A 21886-nucleotide genomic window follows, 5' to 3' on the forward strand; every position below is an offset into this window, starting at 1 on the left:
TCTCAGGACGTTCTTAAGTACAGTGTAGTCCCCAAGCATCCACAAAGGAATGTCCGCACACTGTATCGGTTAAAACACAGTCTTTATAATTAATATTCAAGGTTATGTACACTATCACAATAACTCACTTTGTACTCAGAAAATCAATAACTGTAAATCTATTCAGTTCTACAGTGGTACCACAACTGTTATCAGATCCCATTAAAGTGCATACGGTCAGAATGACACACAGATCAAATAAAGATGAAACCAGCAGTAGAGAGAGCAAGGAAAGCAAGATGGTTGAGCAATTGGCAGAATATTGGTCACTACCGTTAAACCCAGCTCTGTGTGGAGATTCCCCCGCCCCCACCTGGGAAACCTGTAAAAGAAAGATACAAGCCCAGTCCATATATCGTTCACAAGCGACTTCCCAATAGTTCTGCAACCCCAAAGTACCTGGCGTTGTAGTGTTCCTCGTCAGGGAATCGACAGCCCTTCTTGAGTGCCCTCCCTTTAAGGCAGAAGTCACGGGTCGTTGAACGTCCCATGGAGAACAGGTCGAGCTACGACGGTGAAGTGGCAGCTTCGTTCCTAGCGGTGCTCGTTGACGGGGAAGCGTAAACGTCCTGCAAGGAAGAGGCGTGCGGGGCACCTCGATGTCGATAGTTCTGGACCGCAAAGAGTTTGAAGAACTGTGGCCCAGCAAGGGCGTCGAGTCGTCGGTGTCTCTGTGGTCTTTGGGTGGTGGGAAACACACCGGCGGATGCTCCTCGCGTGCCAACGGTCAGGCCTTCTCCAGCAGGATACAGCGGCGACGATGCGGATGAGAGCGTCCTTGGATCACATGAAGTTCTTAGGCAAACGGGAGCACGGCGGCTCCGGTCAGCGACGGCGGTCATCGACAGTGGCGGACACCAGTCCGGACGCTTCTCTTTGGAGTTCTGCAGCAGTCCCCGTCGGGTCGGCAGCCTGTCAAAGGTCTGTCTACCAGGGAGCTTTGGCAAAGATCAGCTGGTGCACGATGGTCCCTCGTAGCTCGGGAAGAGGGCGCCTTACCAGGTCCTCTCTGGGTCAGTCCTTGGAGGCACAGCCGCTTTCAGATTGTGAAGGAGAGCAACAGCAATTCTTCTCGTCCAGCAGGGCCTCAAGATCAAGCTTCAGTTACTCCAGTTACTTGTCGTAGTGGACTTCAGCTTCTGAACACGATTCCTAGCAGTGAGAGATCCCCAGATATACTGTTGATCTCCCACTCTGTCTTAATGGAGATAAAACTGAGATTCTTATAGTTGGCTCTCCTAACAGACTCGGCAAACTCCACCCAGACTACACCACCATAGTGATTGATGGCACACCCATCAACATCTCCCATAAAGTCCAAACACTAGGAGTACATCTTGACTCTAATCTCACCATGAACAGTCACATCAGCGCCCTCGCCTCTTCAACGGCCTATACTGCCAAACTCGTCACACTAAGCAGGCCTCTCCTATCACCTGTCAATTGCTTGAAACTCGCTAGAGCCCTCATCCTAACAAAAATAGACTACTGTAACATCTTACTGCTAGGTATCTTAAATTTCTTTTTTTACCAAACTCCAACTTCTACAAAACAAAGCCCTCAGAGCAGCCTTGGGCATTAAGAAAAGAGAACACGTCACACACCACAGAAGAGATGCACACTGGCTCCCAGTCCAGGCCAGAATTCTCCACAAAACACTCGCCATCACCCACAAATGTCTAGCTGCCACTGCTCCTACCTACCTCAACAGATGCACTGCACGCAAAACCTCACTTAGATCTCTCAGATCCAATGCTAATACCCAGCTGCACATCCCCGCTTCACTACCACAAAAGCAGACAACGCCAGCTTTGCCATTGCAGCCCCTCGCATCTGGAACTCTCTTCCGCCCCATCTGTCCAATGAAACTCCTTCTGTAACCCCCGGTACCACTTGATCACTGCTACACCCTATGATTGCCTGTCTGTATAACATGACTGTTATGTTTCTGCAACTTCAAATGTATGGAAACAAAGATCTATGTCAACTACGCCATGCAATAAATAAATAAATAAATAAAAAGGAGGGGAGACTGAAGCGAGATGGTCAGCGTATGATATGATATTTTATTTGTATCGCGCTCGTACACAAGTGTTTCAGAGCGCGACTAGACGAGGGAGGGGAACAAGGGAGAACACAGCACAACATAAAAACGATCTTACGCGGCCCAGTGACATTGAGAACGCGCAAGTGCATGGGGAAGGGAAAAGGGAAAAAGTGCATGGAAGGGGGAGAGTGGAAAGTGCAGAAGCCGAGGAGCGCAGGTAAATAACATAAATAGAACATTGAGGCAAACTGTGGTAGTGCAGCCGGCAAGTGGCAAGTGCTGTGTTTAAGGCAGCAGACTGGGTAAGTCTGAATAAGTGCAGAAAAAGAAGAAAAAAGGTGGGGGGGGACTGTATGGGTACAGTTACAGTCGCCAGTGCAAGGGGTGGCCAGGAGGCAGTGCAGGAAGGTGGCAGGGTGAGCAGGTACCTGGGCCCAGGGGACAGAGGGTGGCCAGGTGCACAGTGCCAAGAGAGCAGATCAGCAGGGGAGAAGGGGAGCGAAGGCAGAAGCAAAGAGGAAGGTTTTGAGGTGCTTCCTGAACCGTAGATGGTTCTCCTCAAGTTTTAGAGTAGCAGGGAGGCTGTTCCAGAGGGAGGCCCCAGCCGAAGATAGAGATCTACCCCCAGCTCGTTTCTTTGAAAAACGACTGACCCTGAGGGAGTTAGAGGTAGAGGAGCGAAGAGCTCGAGAGGGATTTGCAATGAAGAGCACGCCTAGCCTCCGTTACATGGTCACGGCCAGCAAGGCCTAGCACAACTCTAACTGCCCAATTCTGTACTATCTGGAGCTTATGTACGTCATGCTTGCTAATGCCTGACAAAAGGCTACAGCAATAATCTCTCTTGGCCCCTCTTATAGCTCTAGCAAGTAGTACGGGGCCTAAGAGGTGAAAGAAGCTTGACGTAGTATACCGATGCAGATACAGCAGTGCTTACATGAGCTCTCACTGACGGATTCTGGTCGAGGGTGACTCCCAAGATTTTAGTTTTAGACAGAGGGGGAATGATGTTATCCCCCAATTTGAATTAGCTGTATGCCTGATTCAGTTTTCGCATAGAGGGCGGCCTACCGACTATCAAAAGTTCAGACTTGCCCCTATTTAGGGCTAAATAGTTGTCCAGCATCCCCTTCTCTGTAAGGGTGAATATTCTGTTTGTTTCCTGTTTGTCCTGCCCATGGCAGCCAGATAGGTGGACGACACATTGTGTGTCATCCGTGTAGTTTGAAAACATAACCCCTCCTACTCTAACATAAAGAAGAAGGGAGCCATGAATAGGTTGTACAGACAAGTGGATGTACTAGCCCCCTGTGGGACACCAAGACGTACTGGAATGGGGGAGGCATCGGCCATGTCCGAGCAGACTCTGCTGCATCTGTGCTCCAAGAAAGAGGCAATACAAGCAGCCGCTGTGTCTGAAAAGTTGGCAACCTCCTTTAGTCTAGTGATCAGAATGGTATGTTCGATCAGGTTGAACTCAGCAAATTGATCTAGTGAGATTACAAGGGAGACAGTGCCCCTGTCAACCTGAGCAAGAAGTCTTGACTTCAACTCAAGGAGTGATGTCTCTGTTCCCAAAAAAATATCTGAAACCAGATTGTTGAGAATGTAAGATAGGATACTGATCCAGGTGCTCGGCTAACTGATTGTAGGCAACCCTATCCAAAATGTTAATTAAAAAATGGGTATTAGAAATAGGGCGATAATTCAAGGGGTTGTCCCTAAGTAACCCTGGTTTCTTAAGTATAGGGATGACCATTGTTTGTTTGAGGTCTTCAGGGATCTTGCCCTCCTTCAGAGGGGTGTTGATGAATATATAAGCTGCTTTTAATAGACGAAGGGTGCAAGTTTTAATTATCATAGAGGAACATGTGTCCCCTCTACAATGGGTTGCTTTCTTCTGTTCGATAATTTTTGTCAAGGCTATCTCTGAAATGGGGTGAAAGTTGAAGGGAAGGACCACAGGGTCGCGCTCTGAAAAACTTTCAATGGCTCCTTGAATTCGAGTAGCGGAATCACATTCTTTTTTTTTTTTTATAACAACGTGGTCCTAATATTGAGCAGTTTGTTTTGAAGACCATCTTGGATAAGTTGACACCAGTTTTTGTCTCTTATCAGTAGCTGGTCTGCAGGGGGAGGGACAGTCTCCTGTTCTTTTAGTATCGTAAAAATGTCCCTAGTATCAGACTGTGCGTTAGTAATTCGAATATTATGAAAATTCTTTTTCACCTCGAGAATAGCGGATTTATATGCCCTTAATAAGTTTTTATAGAGTGTTAGCAGGTCAGGGCTTGGGTATCGTTTCCAGGAGTTAAAATCTTTCATGGTCAGAATTTTTTGGCTTCGCAGTTCATCCGAGAACCATGGTTTGCTTTTATTTCCCTCTTTATTTTGCATTTTGCTTCAAGGGAGCTAACAAATCTGTAATATAAGATATATTTTTGGACAGGGCGATGGCCATGGCCTGAACCGACATCTCTGTCGAGAAATTAAGGGGCTGGTCTAGTATAGGTTTGGTATTGCTTATGTAAGGCGTTTTAAGTTTCGTGACAGGCAGCCTGTCTGCTTATTCCTTACTTTAACTGGGAACGGGACAGAGAGTAAAAAGTGCACAAAGAAATGGTCGGACCATGGACAGGGCATGGTGCATACGTTACCACAAATTGGGCCTCATTACGAGTCAGCCGGTCCGGAAAGAACGGTGGTGGTAAATCTGCCACCACCGTTCTTTCCGGACCGGCTGATCTCGAGTTCTGCAGGCGGGAGGTGTCACTCCCGCCAGGTCTGACCTGATGGGTTTAACACCACCCGCCTGAAGGCGGACGTGGAAACACCGGCACCATTACAGCATGGTGCCGGTGTTTCCACTTCCCCATTCCCAGGGAGTCCTATGGGACTCCGCGGGAATGGGGATTTACCGAATTCCGCCTACGGAATTACCGGGTCACCAGGGTTGTAATGCCCCGGTGATTCCGGGAATCACGGAGGCGGAATGGTAATACGAGTCCGGCGGTAACCTGCTGGTTTTTCCGGCTCGCCTACCGCTAGACTCGTAATGAAGCCCATTGTGTTAAGAACCGCCAACCAATCTAATGTGTGTCCCAGGACATGGGTAGGTGTTAACATGTGTTGTACAAAGCCTAGATCAGCCAAGGACTGTTGTAGCTCCTTTGCAGATCGATCAGTGTCTTCGCCCCCAGTAATTAACATTGCCCAGAATAATGAAACGCAAAGCGGGTTTCAGTAGTGGTAACAAGAGGTTACTGATTACCTTTACGGATGGAGGGCGATTATATGATAAGGATATTAATTGTAGATTCAGTATTCATTGCTAATTTTTATATGGATCGAATCAATTCCCTTGAGAGAAAGCCCAGGAGATTCCCATACCTAGAGAGACTCTTTCATAATGAATGCAACCCCCACCCCTTCCCTCTGCTCTATCCTTACAGATCATTACATATCCTCTGGGTATTACTAAATTAAGAGTGGGCCCTGATGCACTTGAACCCCAAGTCTCTGTCAAAGTGCATAGGTCGAGGTTGTTAGACTCAATATAGTCGTCAATCTCAGTCGCGTGCTTGACAAGAGAGCGGGTGTTTAGTAGAATGCAGAGCCGCTCAAAGGTAGGGTTAGCTACCTGAGTGTGTGGTGATTATGATGTGCCCCTTTCCCGTGATTCACGAGAACTTGTAGGAGATTGTACTTGTTCTTTGGTTGTTGATTCCCGATTAAGAAACTTCGGGACATTTGGTGAAGGTGAATCCAGGACGAGTTCAATGCTTTTTCCGTCCAAGACCTCCGCAACCCCAGGGACATTTGTCTGCTCACAAAGCTCAGGGGAGTCCTCTGGCATCCGTAGTAGTGTTTCATGGGGACAAACCGGCATGGCTGTTTGGGATTACAAACCCAAATGGCAGTGGAGGAAAATGCCATGGTTACTTGGGCACAGGTTGTGGAATTAGAACATTTGGATCCTTACTGACGAATTGATTATTATGTTTTCACTTTTTGCAGTTTCTTTTTTACCTTATTATTTGATGTGGTCTGTCAGGGTTATTTGGTTCATCCCTTTCAGGTCTGGTGGAGGAGGGTACATGGATTCCTAGTGTTATCTACCGATTCTAGTGCGGGGGGGGCAGCGTGGGAGTCTGAGCGCTGGACTACTGCAACATCTTCTTCTTTCTCAATATGCCTAACTTCTCCCTTCGTCCTGTAAGGAACTCATGGTGGCAACAGTATAGACAGACACCAGTGATCACAGTTCAAGGGTGTTTATTAAACTGTATGCAGGTTGGAAAAAGGCCTATTCTAAACCTAAATCTAAGATGGGAGCAAGGGTCGACCATCAAATGGAAAAATAAGGCAGTCCTAGTGGCGTTGTGTCAAATAAAAAGGGCTTATACTAAGAAACCTATTGCCAAACCTTACAACTACTACAAAAAGGGTATGGGATTGTTTTCAAGAAAAGAAAGAAAGTGTTCACAAATAATGTCAGGATGTGCTAGCCTAGGTCTCCCTTCCCCATGTTTTGAGCATGTGGTAAGGTGGGATCTTGGAGCACAGAACACACTCGAACTCTCCCAGCACGAGTCGACAGCTTTGTTCCAGCTTCTCAGGAACCTCGATGGCCAAGTCTCGTTTCTCACGCAAGTCTCTTGTCTTCGAGGGCCTGATGTATTCAAACAACAAAAACAAACGTTTCTTCAACAGATGAAGGTTTGTTTCCTACTTTCACTTAGGGTGAGGATTCTTCACCCTTGGGTCCCCCTCTTCCGGGCGTTGACCCCTGTTCCCATTGATATCAGGGCCTCATGGTTGTGTCTCCTGGTTCCGAAGGCCTGATATAGATTTTCAAATAACCAAAACAACAAACAAACACAAAGTCCGCTTCTACGTATTTCTCGGGTGATGGATTGACCCCACGGTCCCCCTCTTCTGGGCGCAGGCCCCTATTTGCTTTCAGCCTACCTCCACCGGGTTCACCCTGGCTTTTCTCTGGTCATGGCTTCACCACTGGATCTCCCTCGTTCGGGCTCAGACCCTTCTTAAATGTCAATGTCTTTTTCAATTGTTTGCGGGATTCACTTCCCTTGTTTACTCACAGTTCTTGGGTCAAAGGCTTTCAACTGTACAGGGATTTTGCTTGAGCTCCTGTGTGACCACTTTCCTAACATGGCGTCTTTCCTGCGGCCTTCTGGTACCTGTAGTTTCAAACGGGGATCGACCAGAGTCTCTCGAGTTAGCACCCACGTGGTACCGGTTCCCTCTGCAGCTGGTCTCCCTTTAACACTTTTACAGTTCTTTGAACAGTTCAATTTGCCACTTTGCGTCTTTCATTCACCACAACCCGGATCTTATCGGCCCTCCCCTCGACTCCCCGGCTGTGAATAACTGCTTGGCTTTCCTCGTAACTGTAGTCAGGGTCAGTACCACGGTTGCAGGAGTTTCCCTCGCTCCCACTTATCAGCATCGACATGCTCTGTGTTCCTTTGATATCTGTTGCAGCACACTTGGCCTATTGTCCTCGGTCTTAAGATTTCTTCTGCAACGGTTTCGCGGGTCTGCGTCGGAAAGGGCAAGGTCGTGTCTCTCCTGTCAGCCTTACGATATTCGCCGCCTTTCTGGACTGCCGGACCTGGATAGCTGTCTCATCGTGCTGTCTGCCTTGCTGTCTACCTTGCTCCACCTTTTATCCTTTTTGGGGAAACGAAAGGGCCATCGGTGTGTGTGTCTGATCAATTGCCTGACTTTGCTTAACACTTGTATTGGGGCATGTCATGTAAATGGCTTTGGGGTTAGTCCGTTGTCTTTCATAATGCGTGAAAGTGTTCCTGTTAGTTGGAAAAGAGGGGAAGAAGATTGTCAGATTGTGCTACCGAATAGGATGGGGAAACAGTGCTATATGGGATTACAACCCTCATATTAGAGGGTTTTTTAGTAATCTCAGAAGGTGGGTTTTGAAATGAGTTGAAGGGTTTGTGAGGCAAACGGGAGTGACCGGAATTATTAGTATGAAGTGAAAGGGGGGAATTGTGGGATTGGTAGTGTTTTGTTTATGCAGACTGGCAGTGCAGGGAATAGTGACTAGAGGGGTATGGAAAAGAATGACCGGTTGTATGCTGGTAAGAAAAGGGAACACAGGGTTATTGGAGAGAGGGCTTCTAAATGTGACGGGGTTTGAGATCCTAGGGGTCTGATTGTGAATTTGAATAAGAGAGAATCAATGGGATGAAGAGGGGCAGATGTGGCACAGGCCACAAAGGTCTCTGGGATCTCTCCCTCCTCGTCTGCGTCTCCCTTTGGGCTTTCTCCTGAGCACAACCCCCGGCACCCTTACCCAGGTGATCTTTCCCTGCTCGTCTGCCTTCAGGGATGGGATAAGAGAGGGTCAGCCCTTTCTTGGCCATCTGAATAAGGGATTCTTGAGGTTTGTTGGGGAGAGTACCCTCAGGTTTTTCACACCCCCCTTCAACTAATCCAGAATATGACTGCAAGATTTATCCTTAGCCTCAAGCCAGGGACCGTATCTCTCCAGCCCTAGAATCTCTCCACTGGCTCCCGGTTGCTGCAAGGATCCAGTTCAAGACCCTCTGCATCATCCACAAGGCCTTCTGGGGCCTGGGACCCAACTACATCCAACTCTCTCTCCCTAAATACCTCCCTGCTAGAGCCCTTCAGTCTGCTAGCTCGAACTCTCTGCAGATCAGACGCTTTCCCCCAAGCAGAGAGTGGGGGGTAGAGCGATCTCTCCTCCTCAGGCGCCTCCCTCTGGAATTGTCTCCCTGCCCCTCTCCGGCTTGAGCCGGATCTCCTTAAGTTCCTGAAAACTTCTCAATGGCTGCCTGGTTCATTCAGCACCAGGCCCTCCCCGGCCAGTTTACCTCTGCACTTGGTCTCCCCCTCCCTCTTACCTGCACTTGCTCTTCCAGGCTCCCTCGTCCTGCACTAACCTGGCTGGGCCTGCACTCCATTCAGCCCTTCCAGCCCGTCCCTCGCACTTGGCACGTCGACCTTCTCTCTGCTGCACTCTCTGCATTTCCCTGGCACTTGTCCACCTGGCACTTGCATAGGCTTGGGCTCTTCCCTCTTGATCGGCACAACCTAATACCCCCCCCCCCCCAAACGCTGCTTCCTCGGACTTCTTGCTACTGTACTTGCACGGTCTGAATGACACAAGGCCTAGAAGCGACCTTTTTATTTTTATTTTGTGTTTTTCTTCATCCCTGTTCGGCCCCTCTCCCCCCCTTTTTGTCTTGTTGCGCCTTGAAACAACTTTTGCTGTAGGGGCCCATTATAAATACCCGATAAATTAATAAAATAATAAACAAAAACTTAACTTTCTAGTAATAGTCAAGAAGCTCTGAGATTTGTCCTTAATTGAAGCTTGGAGGTTCTTCCATCAGGGGAGAGGGATTTTACTCGTTGTTCAACGGTGCACTGGGGCTTTGCCAGAATAGGTATGTTAATCTCCTCCACATTGATTTCTAGGACGATTTGATAGAAATTGAGCAGCAAATAGTGTCCGGCCATGCCCCTGTGGTCCTAGATACGGACCTCACGTCACGCCTGCCCCCAGGGAGCCAGCCCTGGAAGCTTAACCTGATCTTGCGAGACACGGCAATCCACACTCCTTATTAAAGAAACCGTGGAGAGTTTATTTGAAGAGAATGATAATAAGAAGTAAATGAGGCGATGCAGTGAAAGCCGTTATTAGGGGTAAACACCGTTCATGAGAGTCTAGGAAGTGTAAAGAATAACATCGCCGGCAGAAGGGCCATTAAGGGACACCGAACACAAGCATGGGCCAATCCCCGAAGAGTATTCAAGCCCTTAAGTTAGCCAGGTCTGAGCTAGAGGCGCACCTGATGGACCGAGCAGCCACTGCACTACTTCATACGAAACAGTTCTATTACTCCAAAGGAAATACGGCAAACAAGATCCTTGCCGCGAACTGTAGGAGCATCTCTAAAAGCACTCCTATTGCATGCCTGAAAAATACACAAGGTCGAAAGAATACTGGCAGATGAGGCTAAGCTATCCATCATGGGACGGTTTTACCAATCTCTGGTAGCGAGGGCCATTTTTATTGTCTGTTTGTCTTGCAAGGGTTTCTGCAATCAATTAAGATGGACTGGATGTCAGTGTTACCAGAGCTAATTAATATGGATCAAGCAGGGTTTATCGCGGGCCGGTGCACTCACGATAACATTACAAGGGTGGTGAATGTGATCTCGAATTGGATGTGGATTCACAGTTTTAGCTTTGCACGCGCATAAGGCGTTTGACAACGGAAACTGGTATACTTGGGGCGCACTCTGGAATCCTTTGGATTGGGCCCTAATTTTTTGAAGATGGGGATGGCGAAATTTCAGATCCTGAATACCAGACTGATGTCTTACCAGTCGTACGATCTGAACCAGTTCCGCTATACTCGGGCACTCGCCAGGGATGCCCACTGTCACCTGTTGATCTTCGCTTTAGCTATGGAGCCTTTGGCTCAGGTCATCTGCCATGACGGCGAGATGAAAGGGGTTACTATCCGAGATAAAGGTCACAAACTGATATAGGCTGATGATGTGATGGTCTAGAGAGTTCAATTCCGGCCCTGATCGTGACGCTGACATGTTCTGAGGAACTTTCAGGTTTCTAAATTAATATGGCTAAAGCCGCCAGGGCATTAAATATCTCGTAACTGCAGGAGCGAATTACCATGAGATGCAACTCATGCCCATTTAACTGGGCAGAGTCATCAGTTGACTATCTGGGGGTTCGGATTGCTGGTATATATGGTGCGCTGTACCAAGAAAGTATTCCATGATTGTGGGCTAAAGCTCTGGGATTATTGGTGACATGGAACCTCCAGGAGACATCATGGCCAGGGAGAACAGCGGCAGTAAAAATGGCGTTGGTCCCGAGCATCTGTATGTGTTCCAGGCACTAGTGATACTGATAAAAGCCAAAGTGGTGACACACATGCAAGGGGTCATATTTAAATACACCTGGGCCAAGGAACTTGGATATCGAATGGGCTGGTGGGAACGCAGCGTCTAGGAAGCCCAAAGGGCTTGAATTACCGAAAGCAGAGGAAACAAACGCTCAAAGAATTTCCCAATGCAATGAACTTTTAGACCTGGATGACATCTCCATAGTTTACGCATACATGGCAAAATGGGAGATGTGTACAGGCGCATTCTAAATGCAAGATCATAAGTGTTTCTAGGTGCTACAAGTCAAGGGAGGGAAAACAGAGGGCAGACAAGACAAACGATCCTACTAGGCCTTGTGACCTTCAGACCGTGCAAGTGCGACACCGAGAGGTGCAGGAGGGGGGGTGGGGGAAGTGTGGTCAGGACCATTAAGCCTCTGGGTAAGTGCGACCAGGACAGCGCAGATCTGGGTAAGTGCAAGAGAATGTAGAGGCAAAGGCATCCACTGACACACGCTTCATAGCCGAATGACAGAGAATTCGGGTGGCCGTGCTGGGGAAGGCTTTGCATGTGGGACACATAAGGTGAGGGGATAGCAGAAAGTGGTCAGTTCACGAGAGAGGAGTGGTGAGAGGGTTGGAGAGGGGGGATGTCTGAGAAGATGAGAGCAACCAAGGTGTGGTCGGCAGTGTGTCAGACCAAAGGGATAATAATAATAATAATAATAATAATAGAAAAAGAGAGAGGGATTAGAAGCATCCAGGTGGATGTTGAAGTCTCTGAGGAGGAGCAACTGAGAGGTAAAGGCAAGAAGAGGAGAGGTCAGCCCATTCAGAGAGGAAGATGGCGTCATAGCCAGGTGGCCAGTAGATGGTGGCCACTGTCAGAGAGGGGCCAGGGGAGAAAGAGAAACTGCAGTCCGGGTATTCAAAAGAGGAGTAGGCTTGCGTAGGAATAACAGAAGCAGAGACCCACTCCGAAAAGATTGGGACCACTACACCTCCAGGCCGCTGGGTTCTGGGCTCAGAGAGGATCTTGAGAGCGTCAAAACCCGTGACAGAGCTGGCCATGAACCCTGTCTCAGTGAGAGCGAGGACATCCAGGTCAAGGTCTTCAAGGAGGTGGCAGATGATGAGGAGGAGGAGGTGGCAGATGAGGAGGAGGAGGACCCACTGAGATGATGAGATGGGTGAGAGAACAGAGACCATATGAGGGGTCCATAGGAGAGGGAGTAACAAAGAGGATGTTGGTGAGTCTTTCTGGAGGAAGCACTGATGTAAGTATCAGCACGACAGTAGGGGGAAAAAAATCAAGAATTTTTTACTAGACCATCCCTTTAATGCTTCCCGGCACCGCCTTGGCGGAAAGGGGAATTACGGCCCCATTCCAAGGTTGGCGGGGCGGTAATTCCCCCTTCCACCATTGCCCTTCCCCATTCCCATTTTTGCCCCATAGGGCATAATGGGAATGGGGAAGGCGCTAATTACGGTACCGCAAATTGCGGTACCGTAATTAACTCCCTGGGTCCCTTTGCGGGTTGGTTTTTAACGCCTGCAAAAAGCAGGCGTTAAATACCCCAACCCGCAAAGGGACCTCGTAGTAAGGCGGTAAGGATTTACCGGTGCCGGTATTTTACCGGTACCGGTAAATCCTTACCGCCATCCGTGTAATGAGGCCCCATGCCTTCTTTACACACCCCTGAACTGCGATCACTTGTGTCTGTCTTACTGTTTGATACCATGCCTTTCTTACACCAGTTAAGTGTTTTGTTTTTGTGTTTGGGTGGGGATGTGAGTAATGTTTGGGCTGGGGGCAGGAAGCGGGTACCTGTGAGTCTGTGCGTGTTTGAATATCCGCGAGTCTGTGATTAGAAAGGCTTTTGGTGGGCGAGGGAGGTTAGAGGGGATTGGGGGGTGAACCCCTGCTATTAACGAAAAACATGCCAGTGTGGGAGGGGTGGGGGGAAGGAAGGGGTGGTGGGTTTGGTATGATATAATTTTATATTACAGCATATTGAGGACTGCAAAAAATCAACCGAAAAAACAACAGTCTTTTTGGTGTTCAGTCTTCAATATGCAGTAATATCACATAGAACCGTTTCCACTGGGGAACGAGGAGCTATTACAAAGTGTTCCGCAAATCAAGTTTCCAAATACGATACAAACTTCCATTACTGTTTTGTGCAGACCTTTCAGGTGTGGTCAGCTACTCTTAACAATCTCATCTCCCCTTTAATGAACCAATTTACAGCAGCCGTATCTTTGACCTCCCACCAGGCCCCCACCACCACTTGCTGTCACCCCACCTTGCTTTAGGTCAGTTGCCTGCACTTCTGCACCTTTCAGGGATATAAATAAAAAATGTTTTTTAGTAGGAGCTCAAAGCAGTGCCTGCAAGTCTCGCCTCACCCTATAAACTGGAGTTACCTTTGGGGAACTAAAGACTAGCACCTAAAGAGTTGCACATCTGACTTCCACACCTGTCCTAATTAACCATTCATTAACATTCCCAAATGCACAGTTAGTGTCTGATAGATTTGTGTGAATGGCACCAGATGGCCCGAGGAATAGAAGGTAGCCCCTGTTAAGCAGACCTCTAGACTAGAGGCAGGAGGGGAATCTCTCCCAGCTCCTGGAACTTTCTAACACTGCCTGTCTATGCCGCTGCAACTTTTATTTTACCATAATTCTGCCTCAATGCTGGCTCCATGTTTGAATCCCACCTTGTTCCAGGAGAAGGAGCCCACTCAAAGATGAAGGGCTTGCGGCTGTCAATGCACCCCCTCCCCACCCACACTCTCCAATTCAGCACTGAAGTGGCTCAGAGAGCGGGGCCCGCGCCAGAGCTCCTGAGAAGTGCCCTTGTCACCAAGCTCGGCTGGCCATTCCACCACTCTTAGTTTATTGTTTAAGCATCAAAGTTTCCACTTAATAGTGAAACTTTGAAACGTAATGAGTAGACAATGCTATAACCGTAACCTAGATTATACCCTGATGAACCCCTAGTGGCTTAATTGGGAACAGGGGCGTTGGCAGCTCTTCAACGTACCCATTTATCTTAAGGCTGTATGATTGGGAAAAGCTAATAATGACTCCAACCTCTGCTTCTTTCAACAGAAAATGGAACCATCAATAAAATGGAGATCCTTCAAATAAATTCTGGAAGATGGACTATCCAGAGGATGAAGTGCAGTCCTTCAGAAGATGGAGACGGCCCGTCTGCTGCGCACTGGGATGAGGCCCAGGTGCCCAGTGCATGTCCAGAGTGTGGGGAAAGCCTCAGAGACCCATCGGGATCTGTGGGGCACCAGTGGTGTAAAAAAAGACCACATAGATGCACACAATGCAAAGAGACCTTCATCCAGCGCGCCAAGCTCACTGCGCATATGATGATTCATGAGCCGCAGGAAACATTTGCCTGCAGCATTTGTGGGGAGTCCTTCACCAGCAGCCCCAATCTAATGATGCACGAAAGATCCCACGTGCACGAGCAACTCTACAAGTGCACAGAGTGTGAGAGTAGCTTCACTGAACGCTTCCAGCTATTCAAGCATCAGAGGGTACATACTGGGGAGAAAACCTTCACTCAGGAGGCCGATCTGTCCCAGCACCCGAGAATCCAGAAAACATACCAGTGTGCAGAATGTGGGAAACACTACACTTCTGCATCCGGACTGAGGATTCATCGGCGGTCCCTCACAAGAGACCGGCTATACCAGTGTTCAGAGTGTTTCAAGGACTTCAAGTCGAATGCACACCTGATTATACATCAGCGATGCCACACGGGGGAGAGACCGTACAAGTGCACAGTGTGCAAAAAAAGCTTCACTCAGAGTTCAATTCTGGGTCAACATCTAATGATCCATTCTGAAAAACGGGACTTCGGGTGCACGGAATGTGGTAAGAACTTCAGGCTGAAATCACACTTGAAGACACATCAGCGAACACACACAGGGGAGAGGCCGTACCAGTGTACAGAGTGTGAGAAAAGCTTTGCTCAGCACTCCAATTTGGCTCACCACAAAAGGACCCATACGGGGGAAAAGCCCCATGGCTGCATGTTGTGTGATAAGCAATTTAGTCATTTATCCTCTCTGAAGCATCACCAGAGGTGTCACAGAGGGGAGAAGTCTTGAGATGTGGACCATGTGTGAGCAAGTCTTTCTCCTGCACATTCATCAAGATGAAAACCCAGAGAAAGCTTTACAGGTGCATAGAATGTGGTAAGTACTTTCACAAGCGTCGCAACTGAGAGCCACCAGACATCTCAATCAATCTGAGTTTGTTACCTTGTAAGAAGTGTAACAGAACCTAAAGGTCAGGTGCAGGCAAACATCGGAGGATCTATTCTGTGGTGTGCAAGAACATTTCTGACCCCTCCCCCCAACCCTCCACTGGTCCAAACATGGGATCCAAACTGTGCAGAAGGGAATGGAGACCCTTCCTCATCTGTGTTATAATAGGCCCGTTACTGTGCCTGGCACTAATTATACTTGGAAGTTCCTCTGCTTACCGGACGAGTGCCAACAGCACTGGTGTGTGTCTTTGGTGGCTGAACAGAATGCAAATGGAGTGTGCTGCCGTCGGTGGAAATGCATGCCATCGCACATGTAGCAGGCTGCACCAGGAAGTGGGTGGGAAGCGGGATGGGGGGTATATTGGTGGAGGGAATGGCGGGCGCTGACATACGGCGGCTATGATTATAAATCAGAATTATTTTTGGCTTTGGTTGTAGTCCGATGGAAAGCCTTACGAATTACTTTGACTGCCAGATGGGTGCTGTGAAGGGTGAAAACAAAGGAGAGGGAGGACTCGTGAGGGGCAGAGTGTCGGGGATGTGGAAAAGGGAGGGTCACGGTATGGTGCCATTCAATAAAATCAAGACATCATTTTTAAACTGAATGAATCTTTATTCCGCTGCTGCTTTAGTAATGTGCATTGGTTTGGCTGACAGCGTACCGTCAACTGACTGAGTGGTTGGGGACGTGCGAATACGCCAGGTGAGCAATCGGTGATGACCAGTAGTGTGCACGCATTGTGAAAAGCCCACATCATCTGTGAAGCCTGTGATCAATAGCAGTGGGATTGGGCAAGGAGACTCTGGCAGACAAGAAAAGCCATCAGCTGTGTACAACCACCCCTGGATGGTAGTATTTGGAGATCTCTCAGAGTATCTTCCCTTTTCCAAACTTTATGTATGTTGACCCACTTGGAGAGGTCAGACTAGATGGCCATTACAGGGTTCGAAATTGAAGGAAGCTGGGAGCTAGTTAGATCCTGCATTTAGCCTAGAAGTGCCTGGTTAGCTTAAAACCAACAGTTGCCTGGGGCTTCTTTTTGGCTCCCCAGGCCAACTGATGCAGAACAAACGTAACTATTTGAATTTAAATCTATGCAGTTGGGACACTCTACAAATAAACTTTAGGACACATCTATATGACATTTAAAGCATAAGAGTCATAAATAATGGCTACAGTTATAGGTTTGCATTTTATGTGTAAGTTAGATTTGTGTAACGCTGTGTACTAGCTCCTCGTCAGTGGTAGCGCCTGGTGACTGGTTACTAGCGGCTCACCAGAAGCTGCTTGTAGTTCCTGTTAATCCAAACTTAATTTTGAGCCCTGCATTATACCAAACTAGGGAGCCCCAGGCAGGGGACAGCAACATTGAAATGGATGGAGATCCATCCAGGAATATGGATACCTCCAGAGCTGTTTATGTTGTGACAAGCTACAGGAAGGGCTCCTCAGGACATCAAGCACCCCCAGCGGAGTATGTTTGCCAGACAAGCCCCGCTGACCTGTACGAGAAGTTAGATGAAGGGCCTATGTTAGTTGCTGTAAATTGATAATGGCAACCGAAGAGAGAGGGACTCCTTGGGTCCAACATTCCCGCCCCAACCTTAGGAGGGTGAGAGACCCCTAGATAATATGCAGGCCCCCCCCCCTGCTCTTGGCATCCAGGGACATTCCTTAACAAGAGATGAGATAAAGAACTGGGGATATTCAGCCCCTCCCCTCAGGAAGCGTTGGGGTGAAAAGGGGACAACACCCCCTCATCAAAACTCATGTGGTGCTGAACCATCCAGAATTTATTTTGTTTTGTTTCTTTAAAAAGTGGATCGTGCACTTCATCTGGTCACTGGGGGCTGTGAGAAATTGGACCAGGGAAGTCTGGTAGACCAAATTCAGTGTGTACCATTTGGGGAAAGAAACGAAAAAGAACTGAGATCCAACGGAAGAAGCCAGGAAAATAATTCCAGAGGCAAGTGGATTGGAATGAGAAAGACCAACCAACTACTTTTGAATTTAAGAATGATGAGCACGTTTACAGAGGATGAGTGAGGATGACGAGGGCGGTAGCAACACATTTGTGATTTCATAAACTTTAGAAGGTTTGTATGAAGAGTCTTTAAGGTCTACCGTAAAGTCTAGAACTTCAGACGTTTGGCCACCAGAAGCCAAGGTAGAGCACAGATGGACATAACCTAAGGCTTAGGAGAAGCCTTGCCAAAGCATTTGGAGTGTTTTTTAACCACTTGATGAAGAAAGGCTCATGAGGAGGTCATTGTAGGAGTAAAGTCTGATAATTATGGAAATGTTGATGTTTAGAATTTTTGCTGAGAAAGGCAAGAAATTGAATATTCTCGGAAGAGGTCAGAAATCGAAATAACCAAATAAATGAGTGATGGAAGAGATTTGGGGGGAAAAGAGTTACAGGCGCATCAATCGTCAGGATCCTAAACAAGGCGGCTAGCAATTCAGACCATAGGTCTTGGTGAGAGTAGTGGGACGGAATCAGTACAATATCACACACCCATACCACTCACCACTCACCACATGGCTGCACAGTGCTGACGCAGCCGAGCCGCGAGGTTCCCAACACTAGGAGGTAAAGGGATCCAAGGGAATATGCTGGGGGGCCCCGATGAGAAGCCCATGGTGGCCATGAAAGGGGTTTCAGCTGGCACCTGACAGTAAAATGGCGCCCATCTGCACCCATGAAATCATTATCCGTGGTATTCCGTCCCCAAGGGAGAGCCCAACAGCCACTGAAATAGAGAAGAGCCACAACACCAGGACCTGAATATTTGGAAAGGTGAAGCGCATGGGGAGGTGGAACCATAAAACACAATCAATAAAGCTAATAGTGACACAAACCTGCGACTCGAGCACTTATTTGTCAATCACTTTTGTATAAAGAGGCAGAGGCCTCCTGCTTGTGAGGTGCTAGGACAGCGTTGCTGGGAGAGTAGGGTTATAGCGAGGAAATGAAGACAAGGAAAATCAGGAAAGAACACAGCATGTTGACCAAATCAAGAAAGCCCCGTTTTAAGATTGAGGAAAGAGGTTGAGAGCTAGGAAAGCTGCACCTTTGCTGATCAAGCCTAGGGGTGAACTTAAGATAGGGAGGGAGAAGGTGAGTTGGCTAAGCCAGTCGAACCAATGCTTGGAAGAAACCAGGTTGAGAGTACAGGCTCAGTGGAGAGGCTTGCTGAATTGTGCCTAGAGACTGTTGCAGGCAACCCCACCACAATCCCTGAAGCACTGAGATTAAAGCTAGCTGGGAACTGTAGTCCAGACCCTGGTCAGAACAGCAAAAATGTGAAAGTCTTCGATTGTTTAATCATACAGGTAGGGGGGGAGTGAATTCTAGCCGTAATTGCCCAATAGAGTGGTGAATAGCTACCAGCCTTGTCTGAGAAAGAGGAGTCCCATTATAGGGCTTGCTATGGTGGATGTTGAGATTACCGCTGTTTCCTTCCATTCAGGACCAAGGCACTAACCTAGATCAGGCTAAGCACCAGGACCAAGACACTAACATAGATCGGGCTAAGCACCAGGACCAAGACACTAACCTAGATCAGCCTAAGCAGCAGGACCAAGACACTAACCTAGATCGGGCTAAGCACCAGGACCAAGACACTAACCTAGATCGGGCTAAGCACCAGGACCAAGACACTAACCTAGATCGGGCTAAGCACCAGGACCAAGGCACTAACATAGATCAGGCTAAGCACCAGGACCAAGGCACTAACATAGATCAGGCTAAGCACCAGGACCAAGGCACTAACATAGATCAGGCTAAGCACCAGGACCAAGACACTAACATAGATCAGGCTAAGCACCAGGACACTAACCTAGATCAGGCTAAGCACCAGGACCAAGGCACTAACTTAGATTAGGCTAAGCACCAGGACCAAGACACTAACCTAGATCAGGCTAAGCACCAGGACCAAGACACTAACATAGATCAGGCTAAGCATTCAGGACCAAGGCACTAACATAGATCAGGCTAAGCACCAGGACCAAGGCACTAACATAGATCAGTCTAAGCACCAGGACAAGATAAAAACATAGATCAGGCTAAGCACCAGGACCAAGGCACTAACATAGATCAGGCTAAGCACCAGGACCAAGACAAAGACAACCACCAGGACATAGCATCATCATGAAGGAAGTGTGCCTGATTGCTCCAAAAACACACAGCCCTGAGAGTCCTTTACTTCTGCCATTTTTAGACCAGTCTCGTCACATAGGTTTTGTTAATTCTTCTTCCTCCACTGTTTTACTTGGATTCCTCTTGTTTTGAGTTGAATTTCCCTCCCATATTCCATCCGCCAACCCAACCCTATTCATTGTCTTGGCAGATGCCAGACTGCTTGATAAAAGCATAGGGTGTGGGCATTGGCTGCAAAGTCCTTTTGGAATAGTTCAACTTTCCGCCTGTTGCTGACACTATTCTACTTGGTTTTCCCTCTTGGCTTACATATTGCCTTCCCATAGCTCTTGGAAGCGTTCTTTTGACCTTGTCATTTGTCATTGTAGGTGTTGTAGATTTGATGGATTTCTTCAGACTGTGACATGTCCCAGAACTGCAGCCAGAGGAAATCTGCAACTGATATAGGCAGGCTGAAGGGGATCCATGTGTTGCAGCTTGTAGTTCAGAACAGGATCCTAACATGCCCCAGAGCAAGGTACACGCCACATGCCCCAGAGCAAGGTACACGCCACATGCCCCAGAGCAAGGTACACGCCACATGCTCCAGAGCAAGGTACACGCCACATGCCCCAGAGCAAGGTACACTTCACATGCCCCAGAGCAAGGTACACTTCACATGCCCCAGAGCAAGGTACACGCCACATGCCCCAGAGCAAGGTACACGCCACATGCCCCAGAGCAAGGTACACGCCACATGCCCCAGAGCAAGGTACACGCCACATGCCCCAGAGCAAGGTACAAGCCACATGCCCCAGAGCAAGGTACACGCCACATGCCCCAGAGCAAGGTACATGCCACATGCCCCAGAGAAAGGTACACGCCACATGCCCCAGAGCAAGGTACACGCCACATGCCCCAGAGCAAGGTACACGCCACATGCCCCAGAGCAAGGTACACGCCACATGCCCCAGAGCAAGGTACATGCCACATGCCCCAGAGCAAGGTACACGTCACGTGTCAAGAACAAGGTACATGTCACGTGTCAAGAACAAGGTACATGTCACGTGTCAAGAACAAGGTACATGTCACGTGTCAATAACAAGGTACATATCACATGTCCCAGAGCAAGGTACATGTTACATGCCCCAGAGCAAGGTACACGTCACGTGTCAAGAACAAGGTACATGCTACATGCCCCAGAGCAAGGTACATGTCACATGTCAAGAACAAGGTACATGTCACGTGTCAAGAACAAGGTACATATCACATGTCCCAGAGCAAGGTACATGTTACATGCCCCAGGCAAGGTGCACGTCACATGTCAAGAGCAAGGTATATGTCACATGCATTTTACTTTAATAAAACATTTGAGAAAAAAAACTTAAACCGGTTGTTTGTGTCTACTTCATGATGCCTTCGCAGTACCTTAGCTCTAGCCTCACCTTATCACCAAATTAACTTACACCCCCCCTCCAGGAACTATACCACGTTTATCACACATGAGGGAACGCTCAATCTCAAGCAGATGTCTTTTGGTATGGTGTAAGCTGCCACGTTTTTTCAACACATGATGCACAAACGACTTTGTCATGTTAAAATGGTGTGGGTTTTTTGGTGATGGGACATCGGAGGAGGGTCAAGATCACAGGCTAACACGCATTCTGAAAGGAGTACATGCCAACTCCTGTTGAGCAATTCTGACACAGCCTATAAGACCTTTGGGAGGGCAGACTTCAGCAATACTGGTCTGGGTGTTGTCCTTCTCCAGAAATAAGACGGCACAGAGAAAGTCATAGCTCTTGCTTCCAGTTGTTTGAAGGACATGGAAGAAAAATATTCAGTTACTCGATCACTCGATTCTGCTGTTCACCCTTGCCAGAGGAAGGCTATGTGTAGAAATGGAATCCATGGGCAGAGTGATTTGGTCGTGTTAGGAGCCAAAGGGAGACTGGTTCAGCGTAGCAGAAATGTGGAAATCCTAAACCTGAGGATGGCAGTATGTTGGTATGGTCTACCAGTGGGTGAAAGAAGAGATGTGACCCCAGAAATCTTCCCAATTGCTACCAAAAAGCTGGGAAATGTAAGGAGGGTTGCCAACCGTGATCAAAGGTTTGAATGGATGACAAACGTGCCTGCCGATTATGATAGGGAAGTAGTTAAGGGAAGAGGTCTGTTGAGAACTGAGATAAGGGTAGTGAAGAGGATTATACTAAAGTCAAGAGCTTAGGAAGATGGAAATTAAATCATGAAAACAAAAGTATTGATTATGGTTGAATCATCGTAAAACACAAAAATATGTACAAAAGAATCATGATATAATGTCCAGTTTAATTAAAAAGACCATTTGGTGGACCTTAAACAGAAGACGTTCTATACAGACTTCTTCTCAAGTAATCAGGGTGTCAGAACAAGATTGGGTTACCTTCTTG

At 47.9% G+C, this 21886-nt stretch overlaps 1 protein-coding gene across 2 annotated transcripts in view; it reads left to right on the plus strand.

The window, feature by feature from the left end:
* Positions 1-15912, plus strand: part of LOC138564796 (zinc finger protein 84-like) — a 133830-nt gene extending 117918 nt beyond the window's left edge. For both annotated transcript variants that reach the window (XM_069642933.1, XM_069642934.1), the window contains one exon: positions 14133-15912. In XM_069642933.1, the coding sequence (XP_069499034.1) occupies positions 14133-15151 (1019 nt within the window). In that variant the 3' untranslated portion in view covers positions 15152-15912. The remainder of the gene's footprint in view (positions 1-14132) is intronic.
* The last annotated feature ends 5974 nt before the right edge of the window (positions 15913-21886 follow it).

This window comes from Ambystoma mexicanum, chromosome 1p (assembly GCF_040938575.1).
Source record: "Ambystoma mexicanum isolate Mex_15411 chromosome 1p, UKY_AmexF1_1, whole genome shotgun sequence".
NCBI classification, from domain to species: domain Eukaryota; kingdom Metazoa; phylum Chordata; class Amphibia; order Caudata; family Ambystomatidae; genus Ambystoma; species Ambystoma mexicanum.